This window comes from Hippoglossus hippoglossus, chromosome 21, assembly GCF_009819705.1.
Source record: "Hippoglossus hippoglossus isolate fHipHip1 chromosome 21, fHipHip1.pri, whole genome shotgun sequence".
In the NCBI taxonomy this organism is placed as follows: domain Eukaryota; kingdom Metazoa; phylum Chordata; class Actinopteri; order Pleuronectiformes; family Pleuronectidae; genus Hippoglossus; species Hippoglossus hippoglossus.
In genome coordinates this window covers 24,235,944-24,260,177 of record NC_047171.1, presented here as the reverse complement: position 1 = coordinate 24,260,177, position 24,234 = coordinate 24,235,944, and the positions used below count along the sequence as shown (strand labels likewise).

The following is a 24,234-nucleotide window of genomic DNA, read 5'->3' as shown; positions in this document are numbered from 1 at the left end:
GAGAGAGAGAGAGAGAGAGAGAGATTTGGAGCTTTACCGCCACCAACTGTTCTGGAGGGTAGATCTAATAAACTAAAAGCTGAATGCCATAAGCAAAACGCTCTGTTCTGCAATCAATCCAAACATATAGTTTCTAGCAAGTTACATAAGCAAACACTCAAGTGTATGTGCACATGTCTGTTGGCTATCTGACAATATCTCTCTCAACGATAGAAGCAACTGAGCTGCTCCTCCTGAAACAAATATAAAACACCTCCTGTCCTCCATGTAGAGACTTGTCCCACTGCATATAAATTGGATATAAAATAATTTAGCATGATCTGTCCCTGTCTATGACAAGGAAACTGATAGGAGCAAAAAAGACAAACCTTTAACGTGAAATAAAAACTGGTGGCTGGAATCATCCCTACTGTCAATAGTGGATGTACAGAGAATCTATTTCAGTGTAGGTGATGGGTGATATGTGAACTTATCCTCTAACAGAGACTGTAGGTTACCTGTACAAGCAGCTTATTACGGACCATGATTACATTTGTGGCCAAACTAATTGCAACAGGAACAAAGGAACCTTACCAAGCGCTGACAGCATGGCATCTGCATGGTATGGGTGATACTGGAGGGTATTGACACACCATACGTTTGTTCACCGAGTGAGACATGGATAGGAACTTTATGGAGGAACACCACCACTTATTCCTTACTGTGTATCTAGTGCAGTACATCAATCAATCAATCAAATTTTATTTGTATAGCCCATATTCACAAATTACAATTTGTCTCTTAGGGCTTTAACAAGGTGTGACAACCTCTGCCCTCAACCCTCATATATATTTATGTTCTGACACTTGCTTTGTCTTTTTTGTATAAATAAATATAATTGTTATTTTCTAAATACAGAAAAAGCATACTACTTCACTGCTAAATTAATGTGAGAATAAATAAGTGAGATAAGTGAGAAAATACAGGCTTAAATCGAGGGTGATAATTCAGCCAGTGCTGTAATATTTCCTAAAATAGTTTTTCGAAGTCTGACGGCAAAATCTGGTATAGTTAGGGTGTCAGAAATTAAATATTCAATCAAAGTCATGTATATTTGGTTATTACACACTAAGCTGAGATGGAGACAGTCAACAATTAAAGGATGTGACACTGGGAAAACTGACATTATAAAAAAATGTTTAATCACCATGAACAATGTGACAGGTACAGAGATGCAATGACTCATTGATTCGTCAATCACACAAAAGCAACTACTGTATTTTGATAATCTACTAATGATGGGCATTTTCCAAAAACGGCAGACATTTTATAGACAAAATTATCAATCAGGAAATTTATCGACAGATTAATTGAAAATGAAGAGTCAATAGTTGCAGCCCTAATGAGGTTAAACATTGTTGCAGTCTTGTGTAAGTGCGTGCCTGAGAGAGAGAGAATCAGCATGCAGAAAAGTCACTAATTTAGACACAGAGGTTTCGCATTGGGGTGTTTTATTTCATTATCTTTTGATTGTCCATTAACATGGCTGCTGTATATTCACCAACACACAGCTTCACAAGAGGCTTAGACACAATATCAACAAAGAAAATATGTTCAGACAATGCAGAGGAAATTCAGCAACAACGATAAACTTATTTCACAAAAAAAATTGCTAAGGTTCTTTTGACCTTAGTTGAATGTAAAGTCATGGATTAAGTGATCTGGAAAAACAAGTAAGGTAACATTTATAACTAACTGAACACGGTTTCTCCATCAAAACCTAAAAATACACTCAAAACATGAAAACAGCAGAAATAATATAAGTTATATGAAAATATGAGAAAAAAATCTCTTTTCAGAACAAGCAAAACTAAAATGGCACCAAGATCCTATTAGAATCATAAATGGAAGAATAAAATTGTAATTAAATTGTGTTCAAGCTTTTCTCAGATCCACATCACAAGCACATAAAATAAAACCTAATTTTCTTTAACTAATTGTTTTAGACACAAACATAACTATTTAGAGGATCTTTTATGGATGGACTGATAACTACCTTGATTAAGAGACATTTTATCAAAATGTTTAAGAACCGAACCATTTTAAATATCATTGTGTCAGTAGTGACAATGACCAGCACTGCCCAAGGCATACAATATATTTACATGGATATATGTAGAAACTCAATGTTTACATGTTTGGAGGGAGCATGAACTGACTCAAAATCTCTGTTGGCGTTTGACTCATGATAAAAGAAACTAGTCACACAACAGGAGTCTTGGCCCGGATATCTGCTCTCTAGACAGGAGTACACATGAAATCCATTTTTCTCAAAGATGGTTTCTGTCATTATAAGTAGGTCTTATCACACCAAGGCATGTTCATTTTCCCTGTAAGTTTGGTTTTAATAAGTAATTTGGTGCTATAAAAACAGAGTGAAACATCATGATTGACAGCTGAGACTGTCAAGTGGGTATATTGGCAGGACCAGAGGGAGAAAATGGAGATGCATCATCAATTGTCCAGTACATTTTGGATCAGGATAATTATTCCCAGTTCAAAATCAGACTGGGTCTAAGTCTCTTTAAAATATAAATACGACTGTAAAAAGGATGTCACATATTGCATTTTAGAAACGCCTGCCTGGTTACCTCTGATATTCCCCTTTTTACTTCACACCAATAAGAATCCAACTGTCAACAATACCCTGAAAATATTTTTCCAATTTAGGCAGAACTTTTTGGTTAAAGGATTTTCTTAACATATGTCCGGTATGTATTAATCACCATTTGATCATTGGGACTATCCAATATCAATGGAAATATTAAGTCCTGGTACACAATTGCTGTATTGTATTACTTTACTTTTCTGCAAATTCTCAGTGCTTTAACGTCATTCATTAAATTTGTTACCGAATCAGCTACTTTTAATATCTTATTAAAGCACTGGATATTAAAAGACAGATAAAACATGATTTTACACTCTAACATTATTAATGCAGACTGAAACAAATATACACTAAATCCCTCAGACAGTCATATTACAGCGACATGTCAACCACTCTCAGAATGAAATCAGGTTTAAGACATTGGCTGCTGAAGATGAGCACTAACAGGACTCCTGGTTGGTGCCAAATGTAGGTCACTGAAGGAACTGGATCTTCAAAAGCAATTTTAAAGAGAGCTACACAAACACTGAAGTTGTTTCTTTTTATTTTAACAACACACTTCCTTCTTGGAAAGTGAGATGGTGAGTGATAGTTCAGCAGTTTTCTTCCTTGTGTGAGTCTGTCATTCGTGAAATTGTTTTTACAGGAACAAAAAGCCACACTGTCCACAAACCTCCAGTTTCCTTAACATCATCCTTGCTTTATGTTTCTTCGCAACAAATATATTTTTCAATGCATATGTTCAGACACACATGTCTACAATGCCCTCATCTGCTATCAGAAGTTGTGTCTCGAGCCCTGGAGTCATTTCCTGCATCTTTACCTGCTCCAGGTCTTCCGTTCCTGTGCAGGTTTGACTGCTGTTGAGCTGTGACAGGTTGGAGGTTCCCCCAGTAGAATAAACTCCAGAGTCTCCACTGCTGCTGCTGCTGTCCTGACGACTGTGTCTTCCACTGGAACCACAAGGATAACGTATATTTATTCATTTGTTGTTTATTCTCTAAAGTTGTATTAGTTTTCAGCAATACTGGTAAAGAAATTAAACAATACAAATACCAAAAGTATAATGTCTACATTCCTATCATGTTGTAAACATCAATGGAACATGTGAGCAGATGTAGCATAGATTAAAATCAACCTGGTATCTGACTTCAAGTCTGATGGAGGAGCTGCCATGGCATCAGGACGAAATATGTGGATTTCCAGGACTGTTGGCTCAGCACAAATGATCACATTATCACACAGCAGCTCTGATTCTGAAACCGGAGTGAGGAGGCGAGGAATGTCAGAACTAGGAGAGTCATAGAGATACTGGAGGGGGGACCAAGGGGAGGAAAAGAGAAGAGAGATTGAGATGAGACACTCTAGAAAAAAACTTGGTGAGCTGCTACATCTATATACTAGCTTTATGTTCTTTTATGAACTACTAACAAAACTATGTGAATATAAAGGTTATTTGACCTCAAATATCAGAATTATGAACACAAACTTGATTTGCCTCCTGTATGCATTCAGCCAAAGCTGTAATGCATGACTATTAAACCAGCGGCCTGTGGGCCAAGCCCTTTGGAAATTTCTATGGCCCGCAAGACTGGCTGGAAATCAGGATGGCATGCGTGTGATGTGTAATATAATTATTTCTAATTGTGGATATGGGCCTGTCCGAAAAACACCTTGTTGTTTTTTGGGATGGAATGTAACCATTTGCACAAACCCGCAGTGATTTTTCTATTTAGCCCACTTGATATTGAAGTTGTATAGCCCTGCAGCATTGAGACAATTCAGACAATTGCATGCTGTCGCCCCTTACGTACCTCTTGGAAATGTATAGGCAACTGGTTGGAGGGGTACAACGTTGCCTTGAGTGTTTTGTAGCACCAAAAGAGGCTGTAGAGTAAGAGCAGCATGACAAGGAAGAAGATCACCAGAGAGGCCACGAAGTACAGGATGATCTGCCACCATGGAGTATTACCTGTTAAAGTGCAGAAACACACAAGCAGTGAATCACTCACACAGGGTTTCTACAGTTTTTCTCATGACATTAAATCAAATACTTCTGTCCTATCAAAAACCACAATTATCGTTAGTGAAAGGGGGGAGATGAAAGGAAACCACAACAAAGCTGCAAAAGTTCTCAATTCCCTGCTCTATGTTCAAATTATCACGCATGACATTTGTGTTAACGAAGACCAAATTATGTTGCTTACAGATGTGTCCAGTGACAATGTTTGTGTGTGCGTGTTACGTATGTGTATCTTGGTGTGAGAGAAAGGGAGCAAGTGGAGTTAAGAACAACTGAATGAATAACTCCTTAGCTCTGCTATGAAGAAAAATTGTATCCTTTTCCTTCGAAGACAAAGAAGAGACCTTTATACAGTATGTGGCCCAGGACACACAATGAAAAGAATGTGGCCACATACTTCCCAGACTACCTCTGAATGTGGTTTCAGTGATTGGATCTCAGGACAAATTTGCGTGCGTTCAGACATGTTCTTAGAGCTGACCACTTGTAGCTGACCACCAGGACAGATGTCAATACGAGAACTGAGTCTGTGACGTGCTAATCTAACCCAAAACACCTTAGGCATTGAATTTTGTTTTTTTAGTTACTACAAAACAAATGTTTGGACACTATAGGGTACGACTCATTGCTTTTCACTGTTCAGATTGGCATAGAGACCCCATGGGAACTTGAGTAGGCTCCACTTTATTCTGCAATTATCTCCGTGACAAGATTAATCATGTGAAGCAGCCTAACCTGTAATTTGAATGCTTATAGCCTGAACACTTGAGTAAGTAACACACATAGATGGCGGGCTTATTCAGGTCTCGCTGCCGCAGCAGAGCGGCCAGCATCCTGAAGGACCCTTTCATGGAGCCTTATGTGGAATAATTGTGGTGTTAATTGTGCCAACTTGCTATCTACAAGTGTCAATATCTCCCAGGAGTTGATAAGAAAACACCAATCTGAGACGTAATCTACAGTTTTGTTATTGGTCCCTGGGTGGTCCAGTGTAATCATTAATATCCATTAATACCTTATGAATATCAATAATTGTCCCTGATAATTATTAATTATCTGCTAATATCCAAACCCGCTCCTGGGAAAAAGACGTACACTTGTTGGTTATGACTTTTTCTGTGTCTGAGTGACAGTTTACAATTTATGTAAGACTGAAGGGGCCTTGCTGATAGGCTAACCCCTACAGGGAGAAACAAAACTCTCTACAGGTGTTAAGCAAGTCAGTATCAGTTAAGTTACTAACTAATTTCTAAGTTAAGAATTAGCTTTCATATCTATTATATGACAGAAATCTCTGTCTGCGGCTCCCATATGGGATGTGTATTGTTAAGGGCCCAAGGAAATGCAATGTCAAATTTGGTGCGATTTGGATACATGATACATTCAATATGAATAAACTTTGAATGAACAGACGACCAGTGCTCTGAAGCAGCTTGGACTCATCAATTTAAGTGACATTGTCGATCATGACAACAGCACGTTAATGACAATCGCAACTTTAAGTGATTCCCCAGTTTGGGCTTCACCGACCTTTTTATACACAACCAAAAAGCTTCAGGTTTCTGCAGACTGTGTCCAGGAGCCGGTCTTTATTGGCTACTGCTCAATTACTGCAGATCATTTTTGCAGTTTCAGATAGAAAGCTGTAATACCAGTATTACCAAAGGCCAAACAAACATCCCAAACAGGCATGTTTAGAACTGGCACTGCACTAGCGGTCATGAATTTGATGTCAGACATTTTTATTTACATAATAAGATTATAGTAATATGGTGTAAATGGTCTGTGTTTAGCACTAAGTTATAAAGTACAGTTTTTGCCTTTCACCCATTCGGACACATTTATATACAGTGCATCTATTTGCAGCACTTTCTCTTTGAGAAGGGTATGGAAACTTTTACAATATTGATAGTATATAGAGATGTGACCAGGGCAACCGCTCCCACAACTCTGGAATGAAATGCAACTGCTGAAAATGCCTGTTCTGTAGTGCAATATACACTCTCTTCTGCAGAGTTTGTCAAGTTTACAAAGTAAAGTAACCTTTCTTCTGCTTTGAGGGAATCAAAACACCCTGGTCAAAATCAACCATTTAGAACAACAACTAGAAGACAATAATTAGATAGATGTGTCTGGAAGCCCTGACATTCAAATTCGACTCGAAACGGCATCATTTACACCATATTTTAGCCTAAGGGTTGTTATCTCAAATGCACATCATTCACTGAGAAAGTAGACCTGCACACGTTATAGTTTTGAAGGCCGTAAGGAGAAACCATTTATGCAGGATGTACCTCTGAGAATGTCTTTTGAATATTGCACAGGTATCCTGACACAAAAAAAGGGGGAAAAAACAATCGCCTGATAGAATGCACATATCTTCTACAGGAGCATTTAATGGATCTGCTGGACTGTTACTTCTTCTCCCCTATCCCCATTAATGCGTAATGTTTTATCTGTATTGTATGAGTTGCAATCGAAAATCACATTTGAAAGTGAAATATAACATTCAGTAAGTATTGCAAGTTGTAAACACAATTTATTAGGGGTGGGCGATATATCACTCACTCACTGTGAGCTGAGAGGCGCCGACTAGTGGCTTTGTTGAAGAACAGTGGAAACAAACACTGAAAACAGAGTTTCCTCTATGATCCACAGCTGCTCAATGATCAGAAGGCCCAACATTTATATTCCACTCGAAACGAGGTGATTTACACCGTGTTTTAAGCCTAAATGTCCGCTGATATCTTCTGACGAGGTGCATTCAGGTACCGTCAGAAATGCTAACGTCCGCTAACTTAGCCACTTCCTGTGGACTTCTATGAATTTAACATTTGTACAGTGATGTAAAGGAGATTTCAAAATATTGAGATATATATTGTGTATTGCGATATGGCCTAATTGTTTTAGGCAACTAGAATTTATTGAAATGTAAATCAGGCGTAATTGTAGATTAGCTCTTAAAACATTTTTTACATGAAAGGACATAAAACACATTTAGGTGGACAATATTAAAATTATACAATGTAAAAGTTAACACATTCATTTGAAGATAATACACAGACCTGGCATGTGCAAGTGGTAACAGCTAGGCCCAGAATAGGCCCAAAGATGCATGTTTGGACTGCAGTCCATAAAGTGGGAGAAAGATTAGTGAAAAAAGTTGGATTGTAGAGATGAGGAAGAGCAGAGGTGATAACAGTGGTGTGGCTACAGATGTTATATAGTTTTACCAACCATAATGAATTTAGAAATTAACTTGGAGGTAAACATGAAGTGTTGTGCAGATGAAGCTGGTGTAGGTTGCCCTCATGTTGACCAGCCTGAAGCTGCCGATCTCCCTCAATGTTACTGCTTACACAGTGGTTGACACAGCTGAGGACATCAGGTGCTGCTCATCCTCGCAGGGAGTAGGACAGAAGGAAGAAGACCTCTAACATCCCAAAGCAACAAGACCGCAGCACTAGCCGGTTAGCAACATCGGATAGCATCTAGCATAGCTCCGTAGCCGGAGCTAACAGTGGGCATGGCTCAGCTGTCAGCCTTCATTTGGACCACCTCAGCTCGACTTGCTCTACCTCTTTACCCATTTTTGGATTAGCCAGGAACTAGGAGAAGTCAGGCACCAGCAATATGTTGACGGGTGAAACGCCCACTATGAGCTTAAAATCTCTTCAGAAACCAATGGGTGACTTCACGGACACTGCGTCCATCTTTATACACAGTCTTCGACTAAAACCACAAACAACAACTGCAATACAACACAACAGTTAGATTCTTCTAAGTAGCTCAAGTGTGTTTTTGCTCCTACATGTGATATATGGACCCCAGCTCTGCCGCAAGCATTTGTAAACATACCCAAAGCTCAGGTCCAGCATCCAATAGGAGACAGTCCTGGGTGCCCAGTGCATAATGTGGGTGTGTACTTTAAGATTCAACCAACAAAGGACACAATGGGCTGCCGCTCCCACCATGCCCATCTCACACTGTGCTTAGGGCACCAAGTGCCAGACGGGGCACCACAATTATGATGTACAACTTTTTATGGTGATTTACTCAGTTGTTATTGTACGATTTTGAAACGTTTGAGTCAAGCCCTTTTCCCTACAGCGTGCCTTAGCTGCTTGCTCTGGGTCCCTCCATGCGTTATGAATGGCTTGATGTGATGCAGCAGCTCATCAACACAGACACGGTGGACATTTCTCTTTTAACAGCTATACACAGATCAGCTGTTCCTCCATTGTGAGACAGTGGGCTGTGCACGTAGCCATGTTGGTTTGTGACGTAATGGTAAACTTCTTCGTGCTTTTTCATAGAATGTTTTGTGTATGGGTTATTATATAACCCAGTCATAGACCCATTAAAATGTGTCCTGTCTAAATGTCAGACTGATGCTAAGAGGTTTTAAATATGGACACTCTTCAACACGATGGCCTATATTATCACATGCATTTCATTATAATCCAGGTACAGAAAAGTTGGTTATATCTCTGCTCAGTTAATTGTAAATTTGTTTGAAAAGCAAAATATGCATGTGAGCCTGATATCGCACTGAAACATTTGTGTACTTTGTCACCATTTTTTTTTTATTTGTCTACCCCTGACAAATGCTCTGATTGTGGACAGTTTGAAGTTTTGTCATAGTAATAGTAAATAGGGCACCCAAATGGCTAGCAGTGACCCTGGACATACATTCTTAATCACTCATATCAACAGATTGATTCAATAGTTTGGTCCCCCTGGGTCTATTAGAGAGTGTGTTGCTCAGTTACCTTCAGTCTGCATACACTGGGGCGAAGTGAAGCTACTGCTCTTGTTGTAGAAGTCGTTGCAAGACTGGATGCTCACACAGTACAACGTCCGAGCCTTTAGGCCTGGCAAAGTCACCAAGTTGGCCTCGCTGCTTAACGTCTGGGTTGTTAAGGCCTGAGGGACACATGGGACAGGTTAATCAAACGTTACTCTTTAATTTAATTTAGCCATGACACAACAACATTAGGATCTGTGATGGGATGTCTGGAAGGATGTGATAGATATTAAGGTCAAAGAAATTATAAAAAATTCCTCTGGTAGATGAAAATCAACCACAAAGATCACTTTTACTCAGTATTTGTTCCAGTAATGGCGCTCCTGTACGTACTGAAGTCATGATTTTGATAATTTCTATGAAATTGATATCATTTATCTCAACAGAGTCTCATGACTCGGTATCCTCCCTCCACACTCCTGCTGACCTGTGCTCATTTTACACTTTAACATAAACACCAACACTAATCACAAGTTATTAGGATCTGAACAGTACCGACGTTATGTTATTATGAGTATGTGTTATTTAAACACATGAAACCAACATTTAGTGAGCACGTAACACACACAACATGAGACGCACAGCCAGGACATCAGTGTTTAGTGACAGGAACGATCCGGATTCATGATATGACTTCGTCATCGATTAATAATAATTAAATAAATGTGATTGTTGGTTTGTGTGTGAAGAGTGACAAAGACCAGCAGACACACACACACAAGTTCCTAGAAGAAACGCTGAAATACTAACCTAATGCAATACAAAAACTAGAAGCCCATCCAAATAATAACAATCCCACCCTCTTTACTGAGCTGTTAACATATATCTTGTGCCAAATGTTTAATATTTATTCAAGAGCAATTTTTGTTAACAGAGCCAGATAGTCAATTATATGTATTATTTTGGTTGTGTGTGCTTTATTTTGTTTATGTTGTATTTATTTAGGATTTTTCAAACATTTTTAATTGTAATTCAAATGTTGGACTGAATATTCTTAAGAATTTAAAGTTCATTGCTCTTTGAAAGGGTATAATTGCAATATAATATTGTAGGTGCACCTTAATTATGTGCTGGTGCACCTAAATCCACCAGTGTGACCAATGTAAAAACTTAGTCTGGAGCCCTGCCTAAGTTAACAAATTCTGTTGTTTTAAACCAGTCTTTACAGTTTACAGATGTGTCCGACCACACTGTTTGTGTGTGTGAGTGCTTGTTACGGTGTGATATTGTGGAGGTCATTTCAAACAAACAAACATTTAAACTGTAGAGGGTCAGAGATGTCAGCTGAGTTGGTGTCGGTGCGCGAAAAGCAAGAAAACCTAATAATGTAGCAGCACTGATGGCTACCATCTTCTGTTATTCTTCCTCATCTTTTTTTGGAGCAGCACAAACAAGAGGAAGATGTAACATGAGCTTGAAAGTGCTATCAGATACCTAACACATCTAAATGTGGACACTAGTGATGAGGATTAACACCAGGTGTAAATTTTATCAGCTAAATAGAATTTGAAACGCATTTTTAAAAGGCTGCACAAAATTGAGAAAAATATGATATGCGATAATGTTGTTGAATATTGCGAAGACGACATTACTTGCGATAAATGCTTAAGTATACGGTGTTAAAGTCTTTCTGCTTTGGTTTTACTGCTAACATAGTACACATACACTGAGTAGCCTATTTTGAAATTGCATGATTTCAATTCCAACAACATGGTTTTATTAGAAAAAATGTATAGACATCAATTTGGCCTGGGGAAAACATGATCACTAGCAGTTTCCAATGTTCCAGAATTTTTTCAGGAGACGAGGCAGCTTCCAATTCTCTATTCAGGACAACCCTTGACAGGCCCGTCAATCATCTGAATATCTTTAATTTGTTAACTGTAATCAGTTAAATGTATTGACAGTTCCTAATTAAATCAGATTAATATGTCTTTGTCAACCGGCCACCTACCACAAGATTTTAAGGTAGCGGTAATTAAACCTCTGCTTAAAAAGCCCACTCTTGATCCAGAGGTTTAAGCTAATTATATACCCATATCAAACCTGCCCTTCATTTCCAAAATCCTTGAAAAATCTGTTGCTAACCAGCTATGTGATTACTTAGATAGTAATGGTTTGTTGGAAGACTTTCAGTCAGGATTTAGAATCCATCACAGCACAGAAACAGCACTGTTAAAAGTTACTCATGACCTTTTCATGGCTTCAGATAATGGACTTGTCTCTATACTCTTCCTGTTGAACTTAGTGCAGCATTTGACACCATAGATCATAAGATTATGTTACAGAGACTGGAACAACATGTAGGGATTAAAGGAACAGCATTAGGCTGGTTCAAATCATATTTATCAGCTATATTTCAATTTGTTTACGTTAACAATGACTCCTCCACGCACACACAAGTTAGTCATGGAGTTCCACAAGGTTCTTTCCTTGGACCAATACTCTTCACCTTATATATGCTTCCTTTAAGCAACATCATCAGAAAGCAGCACGTACACTTCCATTGATACGCAGACACCCAGCTGTACATATCTATGAAGCCTGATAAATCTTATCACTTACTTCAACTTCAGGAATGTCTCAAAAATGAGATGTCAGACCCGTCGCCCTGACATCTGTGGTCATGAAATCATTCGAGAGACTGGTGTTGACCCACCTGCAGTTTGCCTACCGGATGATGGAGTTGGTGGATGATGCAGTCAACATGGGACTGCACTACATGCTGCAACACCTTGATTCCCCAGGGACACACGCAAGGGTTCTGTTTGTGGACTTCAGCTCGGCGTTCAACACCATCATCCCGGATTTACTACAACCCAAACTCTCCCAGCTTTCTGTGCCAGCCTCCACCTGTCAGTGGATCACTAGCACTGTGTCTGCTGTGGAGACCTTCAGGTTTCTGGGAGCCACAATCACCCAGTATCAAAAGTGGGCCTCCAACATCGACACCATCAACAAAAAAGCCCAGCAGAGGATGTACTTCCTGCGCCAGCTCAGGAAGTTCAACCTGCCTCAGGAGCTGCTGATCCAGTTCTACACCGCCATCATCCAGTCTGTTCTCTGCACATCCATCACTGTCTGCTTTGTATCAGCCACCAAACAGGACAGGAACAGACTACAACGGACAGTCAGGTCTGCAGAAAAAATCATTGGTGCCAGCCTGCCCTCCATCCAGGACCTGTACATCTCCAGAGTCAGGAAACGGGCAGGAAACATCACTGCAGACCCATCACACCCCGGACACAACCAGTTTCAACTCCTCCCCTCTGGTAGGCGCTACAGAGCACTGAAGGCCAAAACTACTAGACACAAGAACAGCTTCTTTCCTCTGGCCGTCACTCCGATGAACACTTAATTCTGTCTAGTGTGCAATAATCTGGTAAATATTCTAGATTACACACACACATACATATATATATATTTATTTATTCCACCTACCTCATGTATATAAAGTATCCTGTGACATCTTTCCATATTTATTGAAGCATCTTTGCACTCTGCAAAAACCATTGCACTATTTCTCCATTTCATTCTCATTGTTGTTGTGTTTTTCATATTCATATATGTACTGTATACTTTTGTATATATATTTATATTCAGATTTTAAATGTATATTGTAGTTAAATGTTTAACTTAAACGTTTATGCTTTGTTGTCCTTGCCTTTTGGTTTATTTGTCTATAACTGTGTATGTACGTTGAGAGCAACAGAAAAAATGGAGTCAAATTCCTTGTATGTGTACGCATATATGGCCAATAAAGCTGATTCTGAAGAACATCACGGCCTGTATGACCCAAAACTTCTTACTTCTAAATTCAGACAAAAAATTCTGAATATAATTCAAGATCCTGCTCCTCACATATATAAAGCCCTTAACAATCAAGCCCCTTCATATATCAAAGAGCTCATAACATCATATCATCCAAATAGATCACTTCACTCCTAAAATACAGATTATCTTGTGGTTCCTAGAGTCTGTAAGAGTAGAATGGGAGGTAGAGCCTTCAGCTACCAGGCTCATCTCCTGTGGAACCAGCTCCCACTCTGGGTTCAGGAGGCAGACACCATCTCTACATTTAAGGTTAAACTGAAAACGTTCCTATTTGATAAAGCCTATAGTTAGGGCTGGATCCGGTGAGTCATGAACAATCCCTTAGTTATGCTGCTATAGGTCTAGACTGCCCCCCACCGCATTCACTTATTTATTTTACTACATGTCACTGACTATGTGTCTTTTCCTCCCATAGTCTCTCTCTCTCTTTGCAGGTATCTCTGACTCCAGAGCTGCAGGAGAACAATTATTATTATTAATATTATTAACAATAATACCTATTATTAATTAATTATTATATGAATTGTTGCTGCTATCATTAATAATCAATAGCATCTTTACACTCTTATTGTTTTCATCATAACTAGTCACCAGTCTGCTGAAACCTGATGGTTTGACCTTCTATGTAAAGTGCCTTGAGATAATGTATATTATGATTTGGCACTATACAAATAAAGTTGAATTGAATTGAACTGAATTATCTAGGGCAGTAGGGCTCCATCTGATGGCCAAATATACTGTATTGACATGCAGAGCATGAATGCATAGCACATGGAATACCATTTATCGCAGACACTCAGTCTTGTGCAACACATATTAGGTATGTTGATATGGCCATGATGGTAAATTTTAATTTAGCCCTACATTTAATTACAGGTGTAAATGGGGTATAACTTAAAATAACATCTACCCAGACCTAAAAAGTCTACCCATTTATAGCCAATCACCACCATACACATTTTTTTTATCATGCCTTTACAAACTGGTTTAAATCAATGATTCAATTTGAGGATTTCAATAACAATCTACTCTTAAAAAAATATATTAGAGACTGAAGCTTCCATTGTATTATCTTTTGCATGCAATCTGTCCTTAAAGCAAATGATCTGACCAACTCTTCAGATCTGAGCGAGTTATGGGTTATTTTAGAATGCACTGTAATAATGTGGTTCCTCCTTGTCAAACCAGTTTTAAGACAGACCTGCTAAATGCTTTAATGCGAAAGGAGCTAGCAGGAAATAACAGCACCAGACATGAAGTCAAGTCAGTCTTTCTCATGTGGTACTCTAAGCACAGACAGGAAACATCTGTGCTAGGTGTGAAGAGTACAAATCAAAACCAATAAACCAACACTCAAATGAAAATACATTACAAACACAGAAAACAGGGACTCTGCTAACATGAATGTTTATGAGTGTATGACTTGTTTAAGTGGCTGCTGCAGTCTCAGAGGTTTCACTATGTGTCTTTAAGGACTGTAAAGAAAATGGGAAGGGTAAATAAAAGAAACTATTGTTTTTTTTCCAGAGCTTTACATAATTATACTTTTTGGGTGCAGCTGGGTACTTTATTATAGTACTTCCTTAAACAGTGTACAGTGCCTTTCTTTACCTAAAGTGAAGAAGGTAACATGCTGTTATTTGAGGTAGGCAGGTCTGTATTAAAGATAATCCCCTATTTGTTTGATTTATAATTGGCCTTGCTATCTGCTCCTTATGATGGGTCAACAAGAACCACAGAAAACTAGATTAAGTGGTGATAACTGCAGAGTTGATATAAAGGATACTTAGTATCCTACAAACATGTAGACGAGTGAGATTTTCCCCACATACTTCTGAGATGTTTTACAGAACCACAGCGTGCAGATTAAACAAATTGAGTTCTGGCAAACTTAAGTTGTGATTTCAGATGCTCATAAATAAAATCTGATGCAATAGACGTTTGTGCACACACAAATATGATGATGTTAAATTATATGTTTCTCTATTATCATACATTTTATGCATGCTTTACATCCTGCGTTGTGTGAACCAAAGTGAATGTTAATTCTTAACTTTAAATTCCTAATTCTCCTTTACAATAATTATTAAAATGTGTATGATCAGGCAGACAAATTACTTAAATATGATGAAATAGTGGTATTAGTATATTCCAGAGGCCACAAAGACTAGAACGAATATTGTTCACATGGGTGTATGTCAGAAGGATGAGTTGCCTACCTTTGAGTCTTCAGAATGTTCCCAGTAGAGGATGTGGTAGTACATTTTGGAAAGATGTTCCCTCATGGAGGTGTTGATGCTTGTCAATGGATCAGCGATGAAAACATCAAGGTCACTTCCAGCAGGTGCAAGGTTGACTTTGGCAGGAGGGCCCACAGCAGCTGAGACACAGGATGAGATCCAGGAGTGGATAGATTAAGGTTTGTCATACTGTATGTGTTCTTTCCTCAAAGCACAAACAAAGTATTTATTAATTTAAAATAAATACATAAATAAATGGTACCTCTTTTATAAATTCTAACTACAGAAATGTAGAGTGATAAGCATTGATTACAACTGATAATTATACAATTAACTGGTAATTTCGATAATTTAATCCATTTCGAATCCATCATTAATGTGAAATTTACATGTATTCTCATTGTGTGTATGACAGTTTTAGCCTTATTCTTTCAGGTGCAACCCTGGTGGGTTCTAGCGCACATGGGGGTAAATGAAAAATAAACATGAAAATATACTCCATAGCAGTAAGTAGGCTGATTTTCATATCTTTAGAATACAACTGGTACCACACTGTTATTCAATTTCTACTGATTATTGATACCAGTAAACAAATGCACAATGAGGTTTGTAAATAATTCCAATACTAGATAAAGTAAGTAGAATACCATAAAGAACAATACAAATTTAAACTAAAGAAAAGACATTGCTCTTAACGTGCTAAATGCATGTAAAATGTTCATTGCTTACAGTGTTTTTGCTGAGCTACTATCCAACACCCACAGTGAACAGGTAACAAATCCTGCTTAGAAGTACAGGCCGCCAAAATGATAAATGGTCTGTATTTATATAGTGCTTTTCTAGTCTTAATGACCACTCAAAATGCTTTACAGTACAGTTTATTGCCATTCACACACACATTCATACAGTGTATCTATGGGCAGCACTTTTTCTATGAGGAGCAATTCCGGGTTCAGTATCTTGCCCAAGGACAGAGAACGACTGCTCTATTGTAGCCACAGCCACCAATGCCATTACCTATCCAAGTATGTCATTGTAAGGGCTGTTGAATTCTGCATATTAAGAATTGATAATGTAAATTTAGAATCGATTTTGAAAACCACAAACAAATCAGTCCAAGCTTTTGTGCATCAGTTCTTTCAGCTACATTTGGTTTTCTAAGTTTGGAGAAACTGTGATCTCTTGGGGATATTTACCTAGACTCTTTGCATGATTACCACTGAACTCTACACTGTTGTTTTGATAGTTTGGAGTGTTTTGAGACTGTTCACAACACACAAAGGCTACCGTTCTAAGAAATGTGGTGCATGGCTCTATCAACATCTCTTTGTGGTTGTATCTGCTCTTCAATCTTCTCTGTCTACCAAAGCATGTTTGTTTCGATTTTGATGGTCTCTGGTGTACTATCTAAGGTTACATGCTGCCGCACACTGTTTCCTGTAAGCTGCCCAAAGATTTAGAGGAAGTGTTTCACTCTCTCATTCCCCTCTTCATTCACGTGTCTTAATTTCATCCCTTCTCTCTTACCATCTTTATCAGGGCAGAATTCCAACTGCACCCATTTGGAGTGATGCCCATTTGCATTGGCTCGAACACGAAGCATATAGATGCCCAGGTAGTGCAGGCCGAGCATTGTAAGATCACATGACCTGTGTGACATCTCCTCACATGCTGTGGACCAGTTTGGACTCATCTTCTTGGACTCCAGCTTATACTTCCTGAGGAGATGAGCAAACACACATTCGGGCATCACCATTTATGGTAACTGAAAACACTAACCGTTTTGAAGTAGAGGAGTGCTTAATCATTATTAATAGACACACAGGGAGGAGCAAATTACTGACAGGGCTTTGTTACGGTCCAAACATGTATGAAAAGACCCAAATGAACACTTGAACATATCTGACTGTCTGCACTGATCAGAAATGATGTTGGCTTGAACACGTTCCAGGGCTGAGTCACATGGTCGTGCAACGTAATCGGTACCCGGTAATACCAACGTAATTCGGTCGGTACCCGTAAATGTACAGAGTTCGATACCCAATCCTAAAGAGTATACAGTGTCATCTTCTGTGCAATGGTCTCCTCTGTGCACGAAGCTCCTTCTCTTGTTTGCGGAAAAAGAATCACCCGGAGAATATATCTAAATATAAGGACAGACCGGAGGAATTAGAAAGGATTTGGATACCACTTATCTCCTCTATAGAAGGCTCTATTACCCCTGGGTAGCAATGTTCAGGTTCGGAGTGGGTGGGTGTGTTATTATTATTTGTACGTTGATTACAAGTGTCAGTTTGACCTCCTTTTGGTCAAGTGCTAATATAACTATAACCCTGGCCCATATCCTATGTGACCTACTCTCTGCCAAATTAATATGATAAAAAAATAACAAAGAATACCCCCAAAATACAAACCCTTTACACCTTGTATCATAACCAAAATAATATATATATTATATATATTGTTACATCTGCCCCTCGGACTTCTTCTACCATGCCCTCTACCTCTTGTTCTGGGTACTACTAACCTGCTACCATTCCCTGAGTTGTTCTCCCTGTGTGGGTGATTGCCTGCAGGTGCACCGGAGTCAGAACAGAGCCTCATCAGCTGCACCTCATCTGACATCAAGCCTCTACATAAACTCAGCCTGACCACCTCCATGCTGCCAGATCATAGTCTCTGCTACCAGTTAGTGTTGCTACGCTTCAAGCCATTTATCAGTACTTGTGTTTGCTATTTAGCATTTAGCCCTTTTTACCTGATCCTCATACTATTCTCCATTTCCCTTCCAGCTCCTCCTGTTCTGGCTCCGGTCCCTGCTCTCTGAATAACCGTCTGTACCTTTCAACTTTACCCCCATCACTCCTGCCTCAGCCTAAAGCTCCTGGCTCCCCACTACCAGCTCCAACTCTCCCTACACTGCAGCCTGGCAATAAATACCTTTCACCTACTCCTGTTTCCACGTCTGTGTTTGCACCTGGGTTCACCTGTCCAACAGTTCCACATAACATATATATAATATTCTTCTTTAATTTATTCATGGTTCCTAAAGCTAATGTTAGCCTTGATATGATGCAGAGCGACTCGCAGCTCACTTTGTTGTTGCAGCCACTGGAGGCAAGTTAAAGTGAAATGCTGAAGGAAAACTTGACCAAAATCAAAATTCCTCGGTTATTTGAAAACATTATCTAGTGAAATTAAGTATTTTTAAAATTATGAATATTGAGTCCATCCAACTGCTTTACAAAAACATTTCTAAAAAGAAACATTAACTTAGGTTATGTGATACTGTTATGTACCAATTTCGTCGTGAAGTGTTTTTATCACAGTTAATCTACTGACATTCATGTTGGATGTAATGAAGATGTACAGAGTAAATAATATTTATGATACAGCTATAAACTATTAAGCAGAACTTTATCACACATTCAGACACTTAACCATAACAACACTGAGTACAGTTACACCATTTTCTTGGTTTGAAGAACTACGATACTGGCATTACCAGCCAACATTATTTGGGATCAAGCTAGTCACAACCAACTTGTTTCTTGGCTAAGAATTGCTGTCTCTCTCCTTTATATTTGATGTACAGTGTGTATGTGTGAGTAAGACTCACCCAACATATTGTGTGGTAAAGGTGATAGCATGACTCTCTGCTTGACTCTGGTCCCAGTCCCAGCTTAATGCATATTTGGTGTTCAAAGTGATCATGATCGGGTCCCGTGGTGGGGCCAGCTCTGGTCCAACTGCTGCCAATGTTGTTGTAGCAATACAATAAATTTCTGTCAAAAAATAAAACAGATTCATCAATAAATTGATAAGTGAACAGACACAAAAAGGCAACACATTTGCTGGTTCTAAAATGTGAATATATTCCGCTTTTTATTTGTCATGACATGATTGAAAATTGTATATCTTCTGAATTTGTAATCAATGACATACTGATTTCTATATTGGAACAATTTGTCCATGACTTTGCAGTAGCTACACAGTAATTAATGAAAAACAGTGTGTTGACCTTTTAGTTTATTTGTTCATTTTTATTCTGATAACAGGAGCTGCAGGTATGTGATGATGTGACTCCTCATGTCCTTTTGTTTTTGCTGCTATTGGCACCTGTAAAAATTAACCCCTTGTTTGAAATAAAATGTTGTATTGGTTAGAAAAAAAATTCAAAGCACATCTCTAGTAAAAGTAGTTGCAGGGGGCATTTTTTCTGCATGGAGAATATTGTTACAGCATATTGTTACACCTAACCCTAACCCTCGAAATGTGCCATTAGCTGGCGAAAAACCTTTGTCTTCTACCACGGAAAACCACTGGTCATCAAGAGCGATACATTCCGTGATTCTGTCATTAATTGCCCTAGCCAATCGGCTTGTTGCTCCCTCACTGCGAGCTAAACACTCAACAAAATCACGACTGTTCGCTGTCCTGGCTCCTAAATGGTGGAATGAGCTCCCCATTGACATCAGGAAAGCAGAAAGTCTACACATCTTCCGCCACAAACTAAAAACACACCTCTTCCGACTATACCTTGAATAAAAGTTTAAACTAACAATTTACTAGCACTTAAATGGCACTTACTTATAGCACTTTGTAGTTTGGCTTTCTTGAAGAAATTGTACTTTCTTGATTCTTGTTGTTCTGGGTTTGTACCCTCATGGTTGAATGCACTTATTTTAAGTCGCTTTGGATAAAAGCGTCAGCTAAATGAAATGTAATGTAATGTAATGTAGCCTATGGACTGTATCTAGCAAACTTCCTGCAGTTCTCAAATGCCTGCTGGATAGGCACTGCTGCACTGACACTTGCTTTGGCCTTTTTTCACCTCACTTTGCTGGCTGCAAGCGCCTTGTATTCTCGCCATACATCGTAGTCGCGATGACAGTCACTAAGGTGACTTATGAGATTGGTGGTGATAAAAATGTTCCCCCTCTCGGAACCTTTGCACATTTGTTGCAAATTGCGATCCTCCAGTCGCTCTCAGAAAGTGTGAAAAACATGAGATCGTGTTACAGAGTGTATTTTCCCAGGGGCTAGCAGAAAATATTAAAGATGAGCTAGCTATCAAGGATGACACTGAATCCATAGATGGATTGATTTCCTTAGCCATTAGACTTGACAATCGCATTAGAGAGAGAAAGCGCAAGAGGGCATGTCGCCTGCAGACCCCAGCTTCACTCTCTAGACCCCCACCCTGTTCACCGTCACCTGATCCAGTACCCTGCTCTACCTCAGCCGAACCCACTGAGGAGCCCGTGCAGCTGGGAAGGACTGGGAAGTCTTTACTGCGGCCAGCCTGGCCACACCTGGCCCAGTGCCCTAGCCGGCCAAAAGATTAGGCTCATCAGTCCGAGGACGAACCCTGTTGAGCCATACACAATCCTCCATTCATGGAAACCCGTCCACAACTTTGTTAGAAGCCAAACTGTTTTCTAATTATTTCTCTCTCCCCATCAAGGCCCTGGTGGATTCAGGATCCGACGAGAACTTTATAGACGCTAATCTGGTGTCGCAGAGCAACATTCCTCTCACCCCACTTTCAAAACCCAGAGAGGTGAGTGCCTTAGATGGCAGACACTTAGCTAGAATCACTCACCAAACCCTACCCATTACCCTGATCACTTCCGGCAATCACCAATAAATCATCCAATTTCTGGTGATCACCTCACCCAACTCTCCCCTGGTTCTAGGTCAGCCTCGGTTGCAACTCCACAATCCCCACATCGATAGGAGATGCGGCATAGTGATAGGTTGGAGCATTCATTGTCTCCAGGTTTCTAGCACTCACCTCCTTCCAAACCCCAGGACATATCCCATGTTCCTCCAGGTTACCACCACCTGAAGGAAGTGTTTAGTAAAGACAAGGCCCTTATATTACCTCCTCACCGACCCTATGATTGTGCCATTACACTCCTTCCTGATCACACACTTCCCTCCAGCAGGCTGTACAACCTATCTAAACCCGAAAAGGAGGTCATGGAACAATACATCCAGGAGACGCTGGCTGGAGGACTCATTCGACCTTCTTCATCCCCTGTGAAGGGTTCTCTTTTTACACACGATCATCTCTGTGTAGAATGTCCCAGTGCTTTCTCTTTCACTGAGCTTATCAGCCTACAACATTTTTTGGGAGTTTATTCTAGTTGTTGTTAGATTCTGCAATTGGGCCTGAATGTTGGCGGACGTTAACTCTAATCGTAAACTTGCGTTGACTTGAAAGTCTGCCGAAAGAACAACGATTACAACAGTTTGTTTACTTCCTCATCAAAAATGTAGCTGAACATTCAGACTGAAATGGGATGTAGCTATTGAAGAAGGATGTAGCTGCTCGAAACGAATGCAGTTGTGTCACCATGTAGTAGTTACACATCCACCACTCTGCGGTTATTTGTATTTTATAAATGTTTACATGTCACTAATTTACCGCTGTGTTGGCGTCGTAGTAACATGTATTAACAGCGTTAAGCATTAAGCAGCAAAATAACTTACCAACGCTTTTTTGAAGGCAAAAAAAGAGAAGGCCGACATACACAGCTGAAGACATGTTGGTGTTTCGTGTTGAAACACATAAAGCTTCTCGTGTACTCTTCGTTCCTCCTGAGCTTCTGCCTGACGAACACAGCTCGGCCCTCCGCTGCCAAACAGCTAACTCTTCGCCTCCAACATCTCTTCCTCGTTGGTGTTTGTTGGCGGTGGGAAAACCGGCTTACAGATGTATTACCGCCACCGACTGGGCTGGAGTATTTCGGAAAATGAAGATGCGACAGTTTCTTGCTGGCGAAAGTGTTCTTCTTCTTCTTTTTGTTGTTTAATGGCGGGTGGCACCTAAAGTTAAAGGCGCATTACCGCGAGTGTTTGGCCTGCGGAAATACATACAAAAACAAAAACCTAACTTAAACAAAAATCTCTTCATTAACCCAGTTTCTTTTAACAACTTAAACAATATTTAATATTTTCCTTCTCCAATATTCTCCAATACAACAAATTCTTCAGGTTTAACTCTTCCGCCCCACATCTCCTCAGCTCCTTTTGTAGTTTTTGTCTCTGTGTGTTATATTTTTGGCAGTGACAGATGACATGCTCCACAATTTCCTCCCCTAAACCACATTGACACTGTCCTGATGGATGTTTCCCTATTAATTGTTTTATTTAGTCCTGTTCTTAGTCTTGCTATAACTGTTTGTTCTCTAGTGTTTTCCCCCATTGTTTTCATCCCTCCCACTTTTTGCTTTATTTGATACAGATGTACCAGGTGTCCTTTTCCTCCCTCATCCCATTGTTTTTGCCATTCTGTCATCATGCTACTCCTTATTATTGTTTTGGCTTTGTCCTTACTGAATGTTACCTCCATAGTTATTTCCTGTTTTAATGATTGTTTGGCGAGAGAGTCTGCCATTTCATTTCCCTCAATGCCCCTGTGAGCTGGGATCCACATGAATCTGACTTTAGTTTGTGAATGATGTAGTCTATATAGTGTTTCATATATTTCATAAACAATATCTGCTCTACAGTGGGATGAAATTGATTGTAGTGATACTAATGCTGACAGTGAATCTGAACATACTATAACCCCTTTTATATTGTTTTGTTCTGTCCACTGTAATGCCATTGATATGGCCAACTGATATTGGGCTGACCGCACTGCCCTGGGGCGTTTCGTTATCTACCTTATACCTGGTCGATATAGTTGTTCCCATCTTTACCTGGATCTATCTATCAAATAAATAGTTTTTTATCCAATTAAAAGTTGATTGATTGATTCCTGTTATTCCCATTTTGTCTAGTTTAATCACTAAACCCTCTTTCCATACCATGTCATAAGCCTTCTCAACATCAAAGAACACTGCCATTATAAATTCTTTATTAACTTGAGCTTTCCTAATTTCTGTCTCTAAACAGATTCTTGGATCCATTGTTCCTCTCTCTTTCCTAAACCCACTCTGATAAGGAGATAACAAGCCCCTGCTCTCTATATGGAATGTCATTCTCTCAGTGATCATCCTTTCCATTATTTTTCCAATATGCGATAGTGCAATTGGTCTGTAGCTTGTTGGTTTCGTCGGGTCCTTTCCTGGTTTTATTATAGGTAAGATGACTGCTTCCTTCCAGTTAGTGGGTAATTTTCCCTCTTCCCATATTTTATTATATATATCTAAAAGTTTGATTTCTGTCTGCTTCCCCATGTGTTTTAACATTATGTAACAGATTTGATCTTTCCCTGGAGATGTTAACCCAGTTTTTCCAATAGCTCTCCTCATCTCGTAAAGTAAAAGGTGCATCCATCACACCATTTGTACTTTCTCTTCTCTGTATTATCCCTGGGTTTGCTGGTTTAGTTTCTTCGCTCCCTTGCTTCTTTTCCTCTGTTAGATTGTCAGAACTGTGAATTTCTGCAAACGTCTTAACCATTATTTCTGCCTTGTCTTCATTTGTTATTGCTGTTTTCTCTCCAACTTTTAATATTGGGTACTGCCCCTCTCTTCGAATTCCCCTCATCTTTTTTATCATTCCCCATACATTGTTTATAGGAGTTGATCTGCCTATTTTGCTCCTGAATTCTTTCCAACTTTCTCTCTTTGCTTTCTTCACAACTTTCCTGACTAACTCTTTAAAAACTAAATTTATTTCTTTAATGGTTTAACTACACCCCTCTGTCCACCATGGGACTGCTTTC

General features: G+C 39.3%; 1 protein-coding gene and 1 long non-coding RNA gene across 5 annotated transcripts in view; one reads left to right on the top strand and one right to left on the bottom strand.

The window, feature by feature from the left end:
- Window positions 1-1,473: 1,473 nt before the first annotated feature.
- On the bottom strand, window positions 1,474-22,370 carry il10rb (interleukin 10 receptor, beta). 4 transcript variants are annotated; one of them, XM_034573394.1, is made up of 8 exons: window positions 22,050-22,370; window positions 19,171-19,336; window positions 17,079-17,269; window positions 15,531-15,691; window positions 9,443-9,596; window positions 4,462-4,619; window positions 3,786-3,958; window positions 1,474-3,600 (listed from the first exon to the last, which is right to left on the bottom strand). In XM_034573394.1, exons 1-8 carry the CDS (start codon window positions 22,102-22,104, stop codon window positions 3,390-3,392), a joined length of 1,269 nt encoding a protein of 422 aa, XP_034429285.1. In that variant the 5' UTR covers window positions 22,105-22,370; the 3' UTR covers window positions 1,474-3,389. The 4 variants fall into 4 exon arrangements, with proteins under 4 accessions (XP_034429285.1, XP_034429286.1, XP_034429288.1 ...); XM_034573395.1 differs by having other exon boundaries at window positions 3,798-3,958; window positions 22,050-22,247; XM_034573397.1 differs by having other exon boundaries at window positions 3,390-3,600; window positions 19,171-19,303; window positions 22,050-22,248.
- Window positions 8,205-24,234, top strand: part of LOC117754534 — a 22,288-nt gene continuing 6,258 nt past the window's right edge. The window contains exons 1-2 of the long non-coding RNA XR_004612457.1: window positions 8,205-8,313; window positions 19,081-19,083. This is a non-coding gene — a long non-coding RNA (uncharacterized LOC117754534). The remainder of the gene's footprint in view (window positions 8,314-19,080; window positions 19,084-24,234) is intronic.

Bases quoted from the DNA above. Each gene is read 5' to 3' on its own strand.
- il10rb (XM_034573394.1), bottom strand. From the start codon at position 22,104: ATGTCTTCAGCTGTGTATGTCGGCCTTCTCTTTTTTTGCCTTCAAAAA. The intron at 17,270-19,170 runs GTGAGTCTTACT...TCATCTCCTCAG, and splicing joins TTTACCACACAATATGTTGG to GAAGTATAAGCTGGAGTCCA. The intron at 3,959-4,461 runs GTACGTAAGGGG...TCCCCCCTCCAG, and splicing joins TGCCTATACATTTCCAAGAG to TATCTCTATGACTCTCCTAG.